The sequence below is a fragment of the Talpa europaea genome (genome assembly GCF_964194135.1).
Source record: "Talpa europaea genome assembly, chromosome: 7".
Classification (NCBI taxonomy): domain Eukaryota; kingdom Metazoa; phylum Chordata; class Mammalia; order Eulipotyphla; family Talpidae; genus Talpa; species Talpa europaea.
Window position 1 is genome coordinate 128,063,869 of NC_140074.1, and position 17,683 is coordinate 128,081,551.

The following is a 17,683-nucleotide window of genomic DNA, read 5'->3' on the forward strand; positions in this document are numbered from 1 at the left end:
GCCATATAAGCTGTACTTCTTTATAGACTAAATGATTTCTCATTAAGCTCTTAAGGATTAGGAAAAATGGACTTAGAAAAATCTTAGTATATAGAAAGACATCTGCCTATAATTAAAGTAGATTAAGGGTGGAAAAACGCCCATCTTTGCTGATTATCAGATGGATATAGTTGGTTCAGTTTTTTTCTTTTTAATCAGAATTTTTTTTGTCAAACTAATTGCCTGGTTGGTTTAGATCTGGTTACTATGTATTCAATTCCAAAATATCTTCAGGTGGGACTGTCTGTCTCTACCTGCTTTTTGAATTTGAAACCAAATTATAGGCTGCAAATATGGGGTTCTGATTCAATTACATCTGCCTCAACTCAAATTCTGATTAGACTTTTATCCAACTAGTGCCAAATATTGCTCATCAGATGCTGAATTGAGAATGAATTTGAGGTCCCCGCTCTGGGTGGTTAGCTCAGAACTTTGGGTCAGTGCCCATTTTCACTTGAGTCCAGAGTAAGCTGCTCAGTAGGCACTGACTCCAGGGGGCGGATGGAACAGATGGGATGCTTGTCCTGGCAGGAAGACGGAGGTGATATTGCAGGAAGGAGAGCCGCCGACATGCCTGAGTGCTGAAGGCGGACGAAGTCCAGTGTGGAGGACTTGGCCCCGCTAGGCTGAGTGGGGCGTGAAATTTGGAAATAAGTTTTTACTTTAATTTATCCTATTTCCTTCCCTTTTACATCAGCTAGATGAATGGGGGGGCTGGAAGGGGTGGGGAGGATGTGTCTGTATTGTTTCCTATGGTCTAAAAGGCCATCCTGCTGAAGAGTGCTGCTTTCCTCGCTAGCGTTTACTTCTCTGGCAAGCTTTTCTGTTTTCAAAAGTCAACTTGTGTTTTGAGTCTTACTGTATCTCAGTATTTTCCAGCCTTATCAACCTTCTGTGTTACATTATTTCATGTGCTCCAGTGATACCCAACAGTTCATTTTTATTATTTTTTTAACAAAGCTTCACAGTTCTGTAATGTAGGCACTTTCATTCTCATGGTGGTTTATGTATAATATAGGGTTATATTTGGGAGTGATGGCGAGCATTTTCCATCTCTGTGCAAGCGGCCTTTGTTGGTGATTTTCCCCCTTTCCCTGTTCCAGGCCGTGTAAGTTGGTCATGATCTGTTTTCTATAGATTTGAGCTGTTTTTAGGTTGCTACTAAGTTTGGCGTATGAATCTGGGAAGAGATCTTTATTTACATTTTAGTGTGGGATAGAAAGTCACTGTATTCCAAATTTTTTATTTTTCAAAATCTGCATTAAATGAGGGTTTTCCTGCTCTGTATCCTTGTGTTTAGCTACCTTTTTTATATTTAAAAATTAAAAATAAATTTTTTGTTCTTACTAGCTTAAAGCTTGATTTGATCTTTGTTGATCTTTGTTTAAATGCCAAAACTACTTAACTGAGTTTAGAATGCCATAAATTTGCACAGTTTCGTATATGTATATAATCATGTTCATGTATATTTAGATACGTACATTGCTTTCTAAATGAGCTTCGCTCTTCAGTCATTTGGCTTGCTGTTTACTCCCTTTTGTAGTTTTTGATCTAAGAAATTTTCAGTCTAAATTTAAAAATAATCATGTTTAAAGCTTTATCTTTGTGCAATCTGAGTATATGTGAGAAATCACGTCGGTATAATTTGTCTTTGTTGATATTCAGGGCTTTCGAAGTCATTTTTGGGGGGCTTGGTAAGTGCATTTGTGAGATCACTGCTCTGGAAAGCGTAGCTGGCCAAAGGACCTCTTCGTGTCGTTTCCTGGTTACTGGTCTGTTTATACTGTGTGTAACAATAATCTCTTTTTGTTATAGATTGTCTTACTGGTAGGTCAAGTAATAAAAAAAGATGAAATAATTTAAATTTTTAAATGAATCAGTTTTTCTTCCCTTTCTCCTTTCCTGCTCTTTTTTCCCCCTCCCCCAGAGTCTCCTAATCTGGTGGGCAAGACAGAAAATCAGAAGTGAATTATGGGACCAGTGTTTTGAATGTTTTATTTTCAGTGTTTTCCAATTCTGTTTGTCGAAGAATGAACCTAAAAAAAAAAAAACCTTCCTTAAAAGGGTATTCGAGACATAGATTTGTTTTTACCGAGTGATGGAAGGAAAAGATCAAATTAAAACACCAAGGATTTCCATTTTATTGAAGACGGACTGGGTCTCTGACCTTGGAACATTTCTAGAGGTAATGGGGAGACGTTTCTGGATCAGCACGCGCTTGAGTAAATAGTGTGTGTGCATTTAGGTACTTAGGCATGCTTAGATGATCTGTATATCTGCAGTCTTTCTAATGTTTATCCCTTAGGTTTCTGAGGAGTGGGATGATTAAGTCACGTTCACCAGCATATTGGTATTTCTTTATAGTGAGTTGGAGATGAGTTATATTCGAGAACATTCTTCAGTTTGTGCTGCTTTGTAACATGTGCATCTTGTCCAGATTCAGCGGTCCCTCTCCTCAACCCCTTCAAGTCACCACAAACAGTTAAAACTAGAGAGTGGTTCCTGGGTCGACTGTGCTGGCTACAGTTTCATTCTCTCTGGAATGTATTGACTCTCACAGAATAGTTTTTTGCTTTTTTATTGACTCAAATATCGATGACTTTAAAACTGAAGTAGCATGATTTCAGGTTTTTTTAGCATGGAAGACTCTTAAATCTCACCTTTCTTACTCTGTCGAACTTTTACACAGGAATTGGTATTGTGTATGTATAAAGTTAAAATTTGTTGATTGACTTAAGATCAAAGCTGTGATTTCATCCTTACGCAACCTTAAACCAAAACTACTGAGTCATATTTTCATTTCATTAGTTGTGCTCATTTAGCTAAGTAGCTTTGTGCTTTTACAAGTTACCACTAGATGGAGAGCTTTTTAAATCATCTCTATTAATCTCAGAATGAGTTAGAGTTGATGATACCAGTTATTTGTGGGGGCTGTATTTGGGAACTTGGAGAATTTGCCTGCTCGCTGACATTTATTTGTAACCCCCATCAGTGCAGCACCTTGACAGTGATTCCTGGATGTGAACGGAGCGGTGAAGAAGCTTGGACCTCAGTAGACCCCCAAAAGGACCTGGGATTACAGTGTGAGCATCAAAACAAAAAGGCAGGGTGTCTTTTCTGTAGTCTAGTTTGTGCTGCTTTTTGGGATTTTTATGTGTTCTTTGGGGGATGTCGCTGTATAAGAAGGCCCCCAAGTGTGGTGCTGAAGTGCAGGCTGGTGTCCCTGAGGGCACGGAGGCGGTGGTGCGTCTTAACAGAGAAAAGAACTAGGTAGGCATTAAATAGCTCCTCTCAGATATGAGCTACAGTGCTCTTGGCTGTAAGTTCAGTGTTAGTGAATCAGCCATATATGTTAAATAAGGTGTTCTTGACACATATTGACACAGCAAACAAGATCATGTGTTGATTGATCAACAAAAATGTTCTGAGCAGAGGCCCCCGGGAACCTAACACCTGTATTTCCTCTGCGAGCTCGTGTTGGCTAATTCAGGGTCTGTGGCTTTATAGGCCACAAAGTGACACACAGAATCAGCTGTATTTTTCTTTCCGAACTCAGATTTTCCTCCTGACTTTTGGGAAAGCTACGTCAGTTCCTCCTCATCCCTTTCTCCTGCTCGGTCACCTGCTGCGGTTGGCTGTCAGTGGCGCCACCGGCTTCCAGGCAGGGACAGGAGACTTCCGCCACGAGAAGCTGAACAGTGGTCCAGAATGAACACGGTGAAAGAGCTGGGGAGTGCTAATACCTTCTTTTATTTTTTGCTCTTTTTTTGACCTATGGTGATTTTATTAGGGAAATAATGGGATGTTTAAGAGAAGTGGACGGTTAGTTCTGTTCCCCGAGTGTGGAAAGCACACCAAAATTCTTACTGCTGGCATCTGGAGGCCGGCGCTTGTCCTCGACATGGCTTGCCTTCCCGTGGCGCTGTACTTTGGAAGTCCCTGCCCATTTGTGCCACTGCTTTGCCTAGATATTTGTCTTCCACTCACATGTAATTACCCAGCTCCCCTTTAAAGGGAGATACTGCCCAAAGGAGGAGTGAAAGGTGGTGCAATGGGAAGAGCAGCTGGAGACTCACCTCAGCGAGGGGGTCTCTGGGGTGAAGGTTCCTCTAGTAAAAAGTTGATTTTTTTTTTTTTTAAAGCAAATGACTGTGACTGCATCAATTGGGTGAGAAGTGGGGTTTTTTCGTGCATCAGTGGAGAGAGCAGCGGGGGTTAGGTTTCAATTGAGATGTGTGGTTCTAGTCGCTGAGCCTCGGTTTTTGTGTCCATTGGAGGTGGGGGTCTGTCTCTAGCTTGGGAGGGTCGGAGGCCTGTGTTGAGTCTATAATGTGAGCAAAGTGCTCGTGCGTGGTTGAGCTCTGTGCTTTTGCTATTAAGACCCAGAGACCATGAGCCAGGAACCACGAGCCAGTAATGTGCCTGTTGGGGTCCTTGGGAGGTCAGAAGCACCCCGGTTGTTTGTCCTGGGGTGCTGTCTTTGGACACTTTGTAGAAGTTTCAGGAGACATCTCTGGTTCTTGACCTTGTATTGTAACCTCTTTTAGAGACAGCTCTATTTTAACCTGCTGGCCTTTATCAGAAATGCTCATTGGTGGGCATCAGGAAATTTTGCTTGTTGGTTGGCTAACTGTGCCATAGGAATGCATGCCTGTCACTTGTGGTTTCAGCCGTGAATTTGGGACTAAGAAATCCGCTTATTAAAGGTGTTTCAAATGTCAGGCACCCTGTAGGGAAAAGGTTGAGGAGATGGGACCCCTGATACACCCGCTGTTAAGGGAGCCTTGGAAACTGAGCTTGACCTGGGCTTTTTGAGCAAGTCACAGAGGGGCATTTAGAGTGTTGGACCTCCAGGCAGCTGCTGGCCGCTCGCCCCTTGCTGGCTGGTGGGGTTGGTGCCTAGATTTATGGGAAGGGGTTGTGGGAGGCCCTGGCTTTTCTCCTGCTTCCATGCAGGCTTTGGTACCTGCGGGGCCAACCCTCAAGGTCACCCTGCTTTTCCCCCCATTAAAATTCTGCCTATTGTTAGTGAATGCTGATTGTGACATCCTTGATGTCGATATTGATATTTAAGTACTCTTCAGATTGAAATACTCATTTTCTGGTATTTTGAGCAAACCCCTGTTATTTTTATCCCTTGTAATTATGTTTCCGAGAAATCTTGACCGGTCACTAGAGATTATCATACACAGATTGGGCCAGTGGTTAGAATATAAGAAAGTCTCAAGTCTGCTTTAAGCAAATTTGAGTTAGCATTTTTTAGATTTTTTTGTCTGCTCTGCTTGCAATCTGCTAGGCATTTTATCTGGATCAGGGGTTATAACTGTAAAAATAAGGATCTGAAAGTTGAGTTAGGTCTCTATTTGATGTCCTTTTATTTGTTACAGTTAATAACTCTCCTAGGAATAAGGCTCCAAGCCTGACCCGTGTCCAGAGTTTGCAGGAGACTTGGGAGATGGTCTGGGGCCCTGATGAAGCCCATGCGTCCCGGGAAAGAGGAACCACAGCGTCCCGGGCTCCTACAGCAGAAGGCACCAAGGAGGAGAGTTCAGTGGGTCCCCCTTTCGCTCTTTAAGAACAATCCCAGTGCCCTGTGGCTTCCTGAGTCCAGGACCTGCAGCGTGGGTCGGGCACGTGAGGAGCAGCTGAGGCCATCACTAGCATTTGACATGGACTCTTGCAGCCCTTTAGCTTGGCACATGAGCCTGGCCCGAGTCTGCGGCTGGCTGTTCTGCTGGGTCACTGGCGACCACGCTCTGCTCCCCGTGGGCCTCGATGCACCCCTCCACCGTCTTCAGGATGAGCTGGAGCCGCCGGTCCAGGGCCAGGAGGTGGGGCTCTGTGAGGACGGGGGCCAGCTGGTCCTCCAACAGGGACTCCCGCATCACCTCGCTCAGCCTGTAGTCGGCCTGGGCCAGCAGCTGCAGGTGCAGAAGTGTTTTCCTTTTGATCCTGCAGGACAGAGGAACCAAGTAAGCATGAAGGGAGTCACTTGTGTGACCCTCCTTCCCCGCCATCAGCTGTGGCGGCTGTTGCTCCGAGGGCCTTCCAGTGTCTTCTTCTCAAGCACATTTTCATGAAAACCAGGTAAAAGGGGATTCATGAGAGATGCAGTCTTTCGCCCAGTGGCCTTCTGGTGAAGGGCTGCGGAGTCATCTGTACTCGTTATGCCACGTCGCGTGTCTGCTGTGACACTGCCAAGGGGAGCGAGGCGGGAAGTGCTTGGCGAGGGCTGCTGAGAAGGCCCTCGTAGCTGACGTGTGGCATCCCAGAAGCGTTAGCGGGCACCAGAGGCTTCTGGGTGGTTTCTTGTTAACTGTCTATTTCTGTCAGATTCTATAAGCTGGGGGGTGGGGGAGTGGGGATAAAAAGGCATGGGCCAATCTTGACCTTGCCTTTGATTTCTTTTTATGTGGGAATCAGACTTGGACTGAAATGTAAGCAGCTCCATGGTCTGACTTCTGTAACCCCCAGGGTTACAGGTTACGGGAGGAGGGGAGGCACATCTATGGCCACCTAGGAAGCGGATAAAGAGTTTCTAGTTGGCTTTGCCAGGTGTGAACCACATGCTTATAATTAACCCTGGACCCTGCAGCTGAGCAGGGGGACAGTCGTCCAGTGGGGCTGAAACACCAGAGAGCTCTGGAAGCTGGCTAGAGAGTCTCCCGAGAGTCTCGGACATGGGCTTATGGGACTTAGGATTTTGCTAAGATGGTGAGCAAGTAGCGATATTTCTGAGCTGTGGGTAGTAGCGAAGCAGAGGTCTGAGCAGTTGAATCGAGACTGTCTGGCTCTGTAAAAGCAGGTCACCCAGTGGATTCAAAATGGGAAGGTTTAAAGGTCAGATCCTAGGACCAATCAGGTGTTGCCGGGAGCATTTGTAGCTGCAGTGTAAGAAACAAGGTAACCCCTGTCATCCTGGACCAGTGGCAACTGATGCAGACTTTAGAGCCTGGTTGCAGCAGGATGAGTGTCACAGTTGCACCTACCATGGAGCCCGGGGCTCACCTGCAGCACTGGGAGAGCGGCGACAGGATGGAGAGTTCATCGTGGGAGTGTCGACCAAACCTAGGAGGAGAAAAAGGCATCATGGCAGCATCTTCCTCCTCCATGTCTGCTTCTCTCCCTCAACCTTATTTTGAACCCCAGCTTGGGACACATTCTGGCGCCCAGTACCTTTCCTAAATCAGGCTCGCAAGTCTCCATGCAAAGAAGTTAAAACCAAGCACGCGTGTGTGCATTGGTTCATCACATTCATTCACCAGCCACGGTGGACTAGATGCAAGATGAGCCTGGGCTCCGCCTCCAGGAGTGCGCTGTCTAGTGAGTGACAGAAAGTCCTCAGTCCCTCGCTAGTGCTCCCGGGGCGGCGGGGTGTGTGTGTGGATAATCAAGCAGTTCTCAGCAAGATGGAGAAAAAGAATGGAACAAGCAGGGCAGGAAGGATGTGGCCGTGTGGCCCTGTTCTGGGGTGTCTGGTTTCCCCTGAGCAGTCACACAAGGGGTGTCGGGGGACAGGGCAGTGCTGGGACTCTTACCCTCTGGCGTTATCAAGATGAATAAGGAACCCATCATCCCCAAATTTGGTGAACATCTCATAGTGGTGACGGTCCATGTTTCCTGCAAAGGAGGCAGACACTGAACAGACGGAAGCTGACCTCTGAGCTCTCCCGAGAACAGGGGCCTGATTGTGGGGGCCAGGGGGCTGAACCCGGCCTGCCATCCCCAGGTTCTCAGTGGAGTTGCAGAGGGAGAAGGAAGCTGAACAAGCAAACAAGCCCTAATTTGGACTGTTCCCAAATCCCAGGCTTTCAGCAGCTCCCTCCCAGCCCCTTGTCCCGGCTGCTCTGCTGTGTCCCTGCCCCTGTGGGCCTTCCTCGGCTTCCCGAGGGCATGAGAGGGGGTGGGTACTGTCTGTGGGTTCCCCCATGCTGCACAGCCATGGCGCCTCTCCCTGACGCACCTCACTTGGTGAAATGCACATGCAACTCCAGAGCTGAGCCCTCTTGCTCCCTCCTGCGGGGTCGGACACCTGCCTCCGAGTGGTGGCCCCGAGAGGGGGCCTCGGGGCCTTGCTGCCAGTGGCGTCGTCCGAGGCCTCGGGGAACCCCAGCCCACAGCACAGCCCACTTGTCCCGCGGCCCGGCGCCACCTACCTATGAGGAAGTCGAAGATGGCCATGTCGATGATGTTGAGCAGCCGGTTGCTGCTGCTGTAGGGGGGCACCTGCTTCACCGTGTCGCAGTACAGGGGATTGACCTCCCACCTGAGGGGGAGAAGAAGTCCTGGGGCTGGAAGAGCCAAGATGGCAAGGTGTTGGGGCCCTCGTCACAGTGCCCCGCCCTGCCGCTGCTCCTGCCTTGGGCTGGAGGCAGCTGGTCAGCAGCAGCCGGACCAAGACACGGGCTGCAGAGGCCACGTGGTCAGAAGGTTCTGGGTCCTCCCACCACACGTTTGATGGGCAGCCACTCTGCGGGGTGCTCTCCTGGCTGCTGGGAGGCCACACGCCAGAGGGGAGAGGATGGCTGGGCCAGGCAGGGTGAATACGTGTTCCTCTCACCTGGCCTCTCGGCCTCTGCCCTCCAGCTCCCGAGTGAGCTTCCCTCCACACCCTTCTCTGTCCTCTCGCTCACTCACGTTCCTCTAACTAGAATGCGCCCTCCTCACCATGGTCCTCTTCAATTGGGGGGTCTTATTCAGCCGTCACAGTCCCCTAGGAACTGTCATGGTTATTCCCATGGGGACTGGATTGGTGAACCTACACTTACCGTCACCTCGCGACAACTGAGCACCCACTGCTAGCCTGGCTAAGACAGGGCCACAGAGCGCTGTGTGCTGGGCCCGAGGAGACCGCTGGGGTCCTGGGCCCCAGAGGCCCGGTGCTGCCGTGGCTCCTGCCGGCTGCTCTAAGCACTACGTTGCATTGCTGGGACCTGCCTGTTCTGTCTGCCCACCAGGCCGAGGGGCTTTATTTCTGCACCCCTAGCATGTAGTGCTGCGTACACAGTAGGCTCTTTAGAACCAGACAAATGGCTGAAGGGTGAGAGCAGACACAGGCCAGCTGGCCCCTGGGTGCTCGGTGGGGCTGTACATGCTCTGCAGGCACCGTGGCCTGGCCCTGTGTTGGGGGGGGCGGTGGGCGAGCAGGGGGCAACTCACTCCTCCTTCCCTGCCAGCGTGTAGGAGCGGATCCAGGGGTTGGGCACAGACAGCCGGGGGGCCAGGTTGAGGGACGGCAGGAAAGCGGCCAGGGAGCCCTCCAGCAGGTGCGGGCTGCCGCAGACGGCGTACTCCGTCTTGCACATGTAGGGGCACTTGGCGAAGAAGCACACGTTGCTGGCTGGAGTGGGGAGGAGAGAGCGTGAGAGCAGGGCTCTGGAGGCAGGTCCTTCCCTGCCAAGGAGCCCCACCAGGAGGGAAGGAGACCCCTGCGCGCCCAGCTCTGTAAAGGCAGAGGGGCTCGAGTGCCACTAAACGGCATCCTGGTGCCCACACAGGTCTCTGAGCTGAGAGAGTGTGGGCCCGGCCCCACTGCATCCTGTTCCCAGGACTAAAATTCTCTCTGTCCCAATGGGCAACACTGATCCCAGGGAGCCTGGCACTGTGGTCAGCGCCCACATGGTCTGGTTAGCACCTCACCTGTGGCCCTTCCCCGTCCCCACTTCAACCTGTGCTCTGCTCAGTGGACTGGCTGGGAGTGTGTGATCCACCCCCCCCCTCCCCGCCCCCCATAATGGATGGGCTCCCGGCAGGGGAGACCCCTGCTGAGTGTGACAGTGGCCACTGCTGCCGCGTTCTTAGATCCAGAATATAACTTTGGCTGGCACTCTACCTGGAGAGACAAAGAAAACGCTCTGCAGGATTTCGTTCTTGGTGACCTCTAGGATTTCCTTGGTGACGTTGACCAGCCTCCCCACCGTGGGTGGCACCCGCCGGAAGTCCAGGATCCTGACAGGGAGGGAAGATGTTCAGAGCTGAGCCATGTGCGGGCGTTGGGGGTGGGTAGGCCGAGGTGTGGAGCGGAACCCGTTCCATCCAGCCTCCTGGGCCGGCCACGCAGACAGCCATTGTGCGTAATTACACCAGGGCGTCTCGGCCTTCACTGTGCAGGAGACACCCGGGAGCCGGGCCCCAAGATTCAGTGGGGCCAGGGGAGGCTGAAGAGCCCCCAGCCGGAGCCCAGGCAGCCCGCCCACAGACACGCCTTGAGAGGCCCCAGGAGGAGGCAGGAAGTTCAGGCTGCCCCTCCACAGCACACCTGGGACTCCTTAGCTCAGTGGGAATGAGCACAGACTCCCTCTATTTCAGATCAGGAAATGAGAGCAAAGGGCGAGGTCAGGTCCATGGGCGGCAGCTGCAGTGGCAGGACCAGGTAGTGTCTTCCTAAGAGATTCTTTTTTCCCAAAGATTTTTCATACATACAAGAACTGGGGTACAGGCCAGAGATGCGGGGGGTGAGAGGATTCACCAGAGACAGAGCGGGGAACAGAACAGGCAGACTGACGAAATACACTGCTGAGGGGAGCAGCGGGCGAGTCAGGAGAGGTCTGCTGCGCCATGCAGGTAGCTCCCTGGCTGGGGATTGAACTCGCGCTGCAGAGGCTGCGGATGGCTCCATAGGTTGTGTCTTAACCCCTTCTGACACCAAGGAGGCCCATCTTTCTAAGAGATTGTTTCCATTGCATTTGTTCTGCAAGTCGTGGGGAGGGGTGGGACATGTGGGGTTCAAAGGTGTGACTGAAGTGCAAGAAGATAAAGAGGCCCACCTGGGGACCCCCCCCCAACCCTGCCATCAGCCCTGTGTCCCCTCCCGCAGCCAGAGCCCACCTGTCCAGATGGAAAGCTGCGATCTCAGCGTTGTGCCTCTGAAAGTCAATGAAATAGAAGAAGTCCTCGGGCGTCTCTTCATCTCGCTGCTGTCTGGAAGGAAGCAAGGAATCACGCCCTGGACTCAGACTCCAGCTACGAGCCTGAGACAGGAGCCGGTTATCAGGGCCAGAGAGAAAGATACAGGAGGGAAGGAAGACTCCGGAAGGCCGAGGCGCCCGCGGAGACTTGCAAGGCGGGAGGAGCCAGGGCTCTGACCAGACACCGGCTGGCACCACCAACGCCAAGAACCCAACTTACGCAGCTTTGGTGGCTACGGTGGCCAATTCTCTTAAAAACCCCGTAGTTGAGAGAGGAGGGAGCACGGATATTCTTCTGCAATGTAAACAGGAGGGGACTGGCTGGCAGAACCCGAGGCCCCAGAGACCAGATGCACAAGGGCAAAGAGAGGCAGGTGTGAGACACACTTGAGAAAAGTGCCCCAGAGATGCAATTTACATGATGGTGAGAACAGCAGACGGCAAAGTGCCGGGCCACAGGGTGAGGGGGAAATAAACGGGCTGTCCCATCAGCGGAATGTCAGCGCAGCCCAGAGGGTTGAGGGACGCTGGTGTAGGGGATGTCGATCTATCTGCATTTTTAATTCTCTAACGGGTTCCTGAAAAGCCTCTGCCTGCCTGAGCACAGAGCTGGTAGGCGTGGCCTCTCGGGAGGGCCTCCCAGTCACCAGGGACATCACGGCTTCCGGTCCCTAAACCGTCTCACTGCTAATAAACAAGGAAGGATGATGCTCTTTAAAGGATTTTATAATCCACCTCTGGGGCTGCTGGATGGCTGCAAAAGCAATCTGAATGCAGATAAACACAATGTTGCTGAAAGCCGTAAATAAACAGCACCCGGTATTTCACACAGTGATGTGCGCTTTGCCAGAGGATATTAACTCGCCCGGAAACCACAGCCAGGGGCTGCCAGGAAGAGGGGTTCTATTTTAAACGGTGCACCCCACTTCAAGCTCAGCCCCCACCATACGCAGGCCTGTGGCTCCTCGCCAGCATCGCCCACGTCTGGGCCAGCCAAGGTCCCCTCTGTGCCCTGATCTCGCTTTAATCCCCCATTCTCTACGGAGAATTTGTCCATAGAGTGTCTCTCTCTTCAAAGCCCTTCAGGATTTCCTAAAACATTTCCTCATTTTTGCATGGCGTGAGATGGTAGAAGGGGTTTCAAAAGTGAAAGTTTTTTTAACCCACGCCGATGTCCTTCTTACTGTGTATGTGACATTAAAAATACCATCTACAGTTACGTTCATAATGGGGATCACCCAAAGGTTCATCTCTACACCCTCTGTTTAATAAAGGAATATTCTTCACCTTTCAAATTTAATTATTTTTATTGAGGCCACATGTTGGTTTGCAACCCTGGGTTTTAGAGATGTTGGCCCACGTCCACACCCTCCACCAAAGCCCCCAATGTCCCCCATCACAGTCCAGTCACACTTCTCTCTGCTTTGCTCCCCACTGCTCCAACCTCCCCCAGTTCTGCAGTCAGATTTCTAGGGTTTGTTTGGTTTAGTTTGTTCCTTTGCTTTGTTTCTTTATAGACAAATGCTTTTTAAAATACTTGTAGAAAAAATCCACGTTTAAGAAACATTTTAAAATGATCCTACATTTGATTATTTTTATAAAATGCAGATTAAACCTCATGTCATGGCAGAATAGGTAAAACACCTTTTATGACCTCACCTCGGAAGCTTTTGCCTTATATTCAGTGGGGGAAAAGCAGGTTAATTCTAATAACCTTTGCATTCTGGTTTCTGAGGGGCAAGGCAGAGGTCTCAGGCTGCTCCTTCCTGTGCTTTTGTGCAAAGAAAACACTTTCTGCAAGGGGAGCAGTTTTTCCTCCCCAAATGTGAAAATGAGTGGAGTTCATCCTCTCAGTTTCCAGCTTTAAAAAACCAGAGCCATTTGGTGTGCCATGGAAGGGTTCTGTGGACTGGCCACACGTTATTTCATCCACTTACAGGGCTACATTTTATTTTATTTTATTTTTTTTTAAATTTTTTAGGATTTATTGATTTATTTACACAAGCACTGGGTACAGTCAGAAGCGCGGGAGGGTGAGAGAATTCACCAGAGCCAGAGCGGGGAGCAGAGCAGGCAGACTGACGAGGTACACTGCTGAGGGGAGCAGCGGGCGCAGCAGGAGAGAGAGGTCTGCGCGCCATGTGGGACACTTGCCCAGTGGCCGGGGATCGAACTGGCGCTGCAGAGGCTGCGGGCAGCTTCGCAGCCCAGCGCTCAACCGCTGCGCCACCAGGGAGGCAGGGCTACATTTTAAAGGCAAGTATTTGCTGCTGTTATGAATACAATACTGTAGTGGCGAGCCCGCAGGCTGGCGAGCCTCCCAGCCCCAGCAAATCTTTTTATCCTCTCTCGGGGCTCCCTCTGGCCTCACCTCTCTGTCGTTACTCTTCCTCCCGTAGCTGTCTCTCACAGCCGTCTGTGTCTGAGTGACGCCGCCCTTACACCCCGGCCGGCCTCCAGGCTCAGGTGTGCACACTTATGCATGCGCACACCCTGCTCCAGGTGTCCACTATCAGGCCTGAGTGCCCGGAGCCCACGCTCCCAAGCGCCTCCTGCATTAGCACAATCAAGGCCGCAAGTGATAGCCACAGAGGCCCGTGGGGCAAGAAGCCTGATTGAATCACTTACCCTACAGATATAAATTAATTCGAAAGTGTAGCTGACTTTGTCATAGCCTTTTTCCATTGTCTAGTTTTTCAATCAAAACAAGTTTACTATGTAGCGCTCTGTAAGCATTCTGAGGTTCCTAGCCCTGGAAAAAAGTGGGGATCAACTATAGTGGGGAGAGTGTGAATTTAACAATCCAGCTGCCTGGGTTTGCGGGCACTGCCTGCTGCGGGGAGACCAGCAGGGTGAGCGGGCCCTGCTGGGCCTCGGGGTGGTCCCCTGTGAAGCAGACACTCGTGGTACTTGTCTCAATGACGTACAGACACCATCAATGCAAGAGTGCACAGGTGCTAGTGAGCAAGGCCCCGATGGAGGCCAGCTCTACTAACTCTAATTATCACCAGAACCAGCCCCAAAGAGATTCTCCAAACGACTGGCTCGATGAGGTCTGACCACTTATATGAATGTTTGGTCCAGACTCTCGGGGCGACCACCATGGGGCATGGCAGCAAGGACGGGGGTCACTTACCTCATGGGTTTGAACATGGCCTTGCCGAAGTCCGAGAACCTCAGCACCAGCTTGAGGTGGACGCCACTGGGCTTCACGACTGTGAGGAGGGAGGGGGTATTAGCGTCCAGCCTGTGCTCAGGGTGCTGACCCTCTGTTCAGTCAATAAACCCAGCCCCCCCACCCCTTCTCTGTCCTCTAACTTCATTAGACTCTGAAGATTTGCGTCTGATTTGCAAAGTAGCCTCTGACTTGAAAAGTAGCCTCTGGTTTGCAAAGTAGCCTCTGGTTTGCAAAGCCTGCAGGTCAGTTCCATCCTATCTGCCCTGACTCTGCCCAGGGGCTCAGGACAATATATTTTTTGACTGTTAAAGGGGCAAACAATGCAGCTTTCCCTAGATGGATGCTCCTCAAAAACCCCAAGGAATGTTTTCCTAAGAGGAGAAGCACTCCACTCCCTTCAATGGCGCCTCTATGATTCCAATGAGGTCACTTGGAACGTGGCATGCGACTGGCTTGTAGAGTTATCTACAGCTTTTCCTGGCTGGGACTGTACACCTGGGCTGGGACAGGGCTTGGTGACAGAGACACCCTGTCCTTGCATGACCTTGACAGGGAAGGCTGACTGGCCTCACCTTGTCCCTGGACTGAACCCCCTGAGGGTCTGCCAATGACTCGCTCACCCCTGTGTTCCCTAACATGGCAAACAGTGGGTGTTTAAGAAAAGGGAGGACCCAGGACCCTGTATGCTTGACAGCTTTTGACACACATGACATACACAGAAATTCCTGATGTGTGTTCAGTCTCTGAGGTCCATGGAGGAGGCTACTCAAGGCCAGGGGTGACTGGCCAGGGGTGTCGGTGTCCAAGCTGGCCCGGCCGCTCTGAGGGCTGGGGAGCTCAGTGGCCAGCACACTGTCCCCCAGTCACGCGCTGTGGCTGGGAACTGTGTCAGGCACCCCTCTTTCTTGTTCTAGTCATCCCTTACCCCCCTGGTGTCAACCTTGGTTGCCTGAGAATCACATGGAGGGATTTTAAAAAGCTGATGCCCCGTTTCATCCCATGCAAATGAAACCAGCCCCCACCCCTCCACTTTTAAAGCTCTCCAGTGACCAGCGTGCTAGGGGTGGGAAACCATTGTTAGGATTGTGCCTTCAACTTGGAGATGGACTCCCGTCCTGGGGGATGTTAACATCTACATTCTGCCTGAGAAGACCAGAGCAGGACTGAGATCCTGCATTTCTCACAAGCTCTTCAATGATGCTGACCCCCAGCCACACCCCAACCAGCAGGGCCCTACGCTCAAGCTCCCCTAAATGCCTTTCTGCTGGGGGAGGAATGCAGAGTTCTCAGGGCCTAGGCACAGAGGGACCTGCTCCTGCAACTGCCCAGCAGGGCCCCGGCTGGAGTCCCCAGGGAGTGGGCACAGCTGTCAGGTCCTGGGGTTCTCGGGCTGTGATGGGGGGCTGGGTGGAGGCGGGGCCAGGTCACTTACTCTGAGTGCAGTCGCAAGCCCCAAGTAAAGCTTTCTCGTCCTGACTGTAATCTGCAGAGGAGGAGGAGGAAGGTGAGACATCTGGGGCTTTCCTAGGAGACCCGCCCCTTGTGGCCTGAGACTCTGGCTTGGAAGCCCACGGCCTGGGGCCCAAGACTATTTCACAGGGGACGTGCAAGCTCCAGGTGGCTGCACTTGCCCCCTGCTGCATCCCAGGCCCGGCGCTCTCGAGTCTTGCATGGACACTCCAGGGGCACCGGGGAGGGCAGCTGATAACTCGCTGTCACAGTGCCTGGCTTGATCCCAGCTCCACTGTTGGGTTTGTGGCCAAGGAGCTTAACCTCTCCGAGCCTCAGTTTTCCCATCCATATAATGGCAATGGAAACGTCCATGCCAATAGGGTCATAGTGTGAAAGAGAGCAGTAATGGGAGCAGTCACCTCCCTTAAAGGGGACGGAACCCCACCTTCTGCCTCCCTGGCGGCTGTGATGATGGTGTCTGGTCTCTTTCAAAAGGGAAAAGATCAACGCCTGTGCTTTCCTTCTTCTATCGGGTATCAGTCAGCCCTTGACTGCTTCACCATGACCTTGGCCAGGGGAAGGTCCTCTGCCCCCCTCCTCACCAGCGCTGATGGTGGGGAAGCGCCTCATGTCGTGGAGGAGTCGGCTGACGACAGGACTGGACCGGGAGTACAGCCCATGGCGGTTGATCCCCAGGTGGAACTGGAACCAGCTGGCCTCGAGTTGGAGCTGCAGCGGGGGGTCCACGGAGGTGATGTTCAGCTGCTCCTTGTACATCTTGTGTCGTCTGAAAGAGCCAGAGAAACAGGAATGCAAAGACCAGCTTTGAGCTCTCCACTCATTCTTTCATTTGACAAGGGTGTGAAATCCCTACTGTGCACCAGGCTTAGTGCACACATTAGAAGCCTTGGGAGGCAAACCAGCCACATGATCCTTCTTGTCTGCAGGGAGCTTACAATCTAGTGATACAGACAGGCACACAGGGACGCTGTGCCATCCATGGACACACACTCAGTTACAAGCCACAACAAAGCCTCCGATGAGCAAGTGCAGATGGTAAAGAGCAGAACTGGGGGCCTCATATCATCTGAATCTTAGGGAGTGATCATGGGCCTCTAGGTGCATTTCCCACTAAAAATTCTGCATCTTTCCCCAGCCCCCCACCTCCAATATTTGCAGACTTAAGGAGTCAGGAAATAGGAGAGAAAGTAATTGGTGTGAATGAAAAAAAATGGGTGTTGAGGATCCCGTTAGGAGAGCTGGAATCATTTTCTACCAGGGTAAAAAAGAAAAAAGTAATCAGGGCTTCCCCAGTGGCCTAGGGGTTAAGTCTCCATGCTATCAACGCTAAGGCCTGAGTTTGATCTGACCCACATGGCACAGCAGACCTCTCTTGTCTCCCCGCTGCTTCCCTGAGCAGTGTGTTTCAGTAGATCCGCCTGTTCTGCTCCCCACTCTGTCTCTGGTGAATCCTCTACCACCCCCCACCTCTGGCCTGTACCCCAGCTCTTGTATGCATAAATAAATCTTAAAAAAAAATTCATGTACATATCAATACTTAATTCATGATAATGGAACCATGATCATACAATGGGGGAAGGAGAGTTTCTTCAACGAATGGTCTAGAAACTGGAAGGCACATGAAAAATAAATTTCGATCTCGCTCTAACTGCATAAACAAATTAAAAAATGAGTTAAAGGTCTAGAAATAAGGCCTGCAACAAGAAAACATATAGAAGAAAACATTCATAATATGTTTCAGGACATCAATGTGATAAAGGTGTTTTTGGAGACTTGACCTCTATGGCAAGGGAAAAAAAGTAAAACAAGTGGGATTACCTCAAGTTATAAAGCTTCAACAAAGTGAAAGAAAACATAAATAGATTAATAATGAATGCGAGGAAATATCCACATGTTATATAACTGATAAGCGGTTAATATCCAAGATATTAAAAAAAGTATCCAATTTAATAATGATAAAACAACCTGATTAATAAATGGGCAACAGAGATGAATGGACAATGCAACAAAAAGGGTATCTAGGGCCTCCCTGGTGGCGCAAGGGGTTAAGCAACGCACTATGAAGCAATCCGCAGTCTCTGAAGCA

At 50.8% G+C, this 17,683-nt stretch overlaps 1 protein-coding gene across 1 annotated transcript in view; it reads right to left on the bottom strand.

Annotated features, from left to right (window-relative positions):
* Window positions 1-5,726: 5,726 nt before the first annotated feature.
* The window catches only part of FAM20A (FAM20A golgi associated secretory pathway pseudokinase), a gene marked incomplete at both ends in the record, with an annotated part of 35,446 nt that continues 23,489 nt past the window's right edge, over window positions 5,727-17,683 (bottom strand). Inside the window, 10 exons of the mRNA XM_084236720.1 lie at window positions 5,727-5,991; window positions 7,048-7,107; window positions 7,578-7,659; window positions 8,196-8,305; window positions 9,199-9,379; window positions 9,872-9,987; window positions 10,867-10,959; window positions 14,083-14,161; window positions 15,557-15,607; window positions 16,179-16,363. Of these exons, the coding sequence (XP_084092846.1) occupies window positions 5,727-5,991; window positions 7,048-7,107; window positions 7,578-7,659; window positions 8,196-8,305; window positions 9,199-9,379; window positions 9,872-9,987; window positions 10,867-10,959; window positions 14,083-14,161; window positions 15,557-15,607; window positions 16,179-16,363 (1,222 nt within the window). The remainder of the gene's footprint in view (window positions 5,992-7,047; window positions 7,108-7,577; window positions 7,660-8,195; window positions 8,306-9,198; window positions 9,380-9,871; window positions 9,988-10,866; window positions 10,960-14,082; window positions 14,162-15,556; window positions 15,608-16,178; window positions 16,364-17,683) is intronic.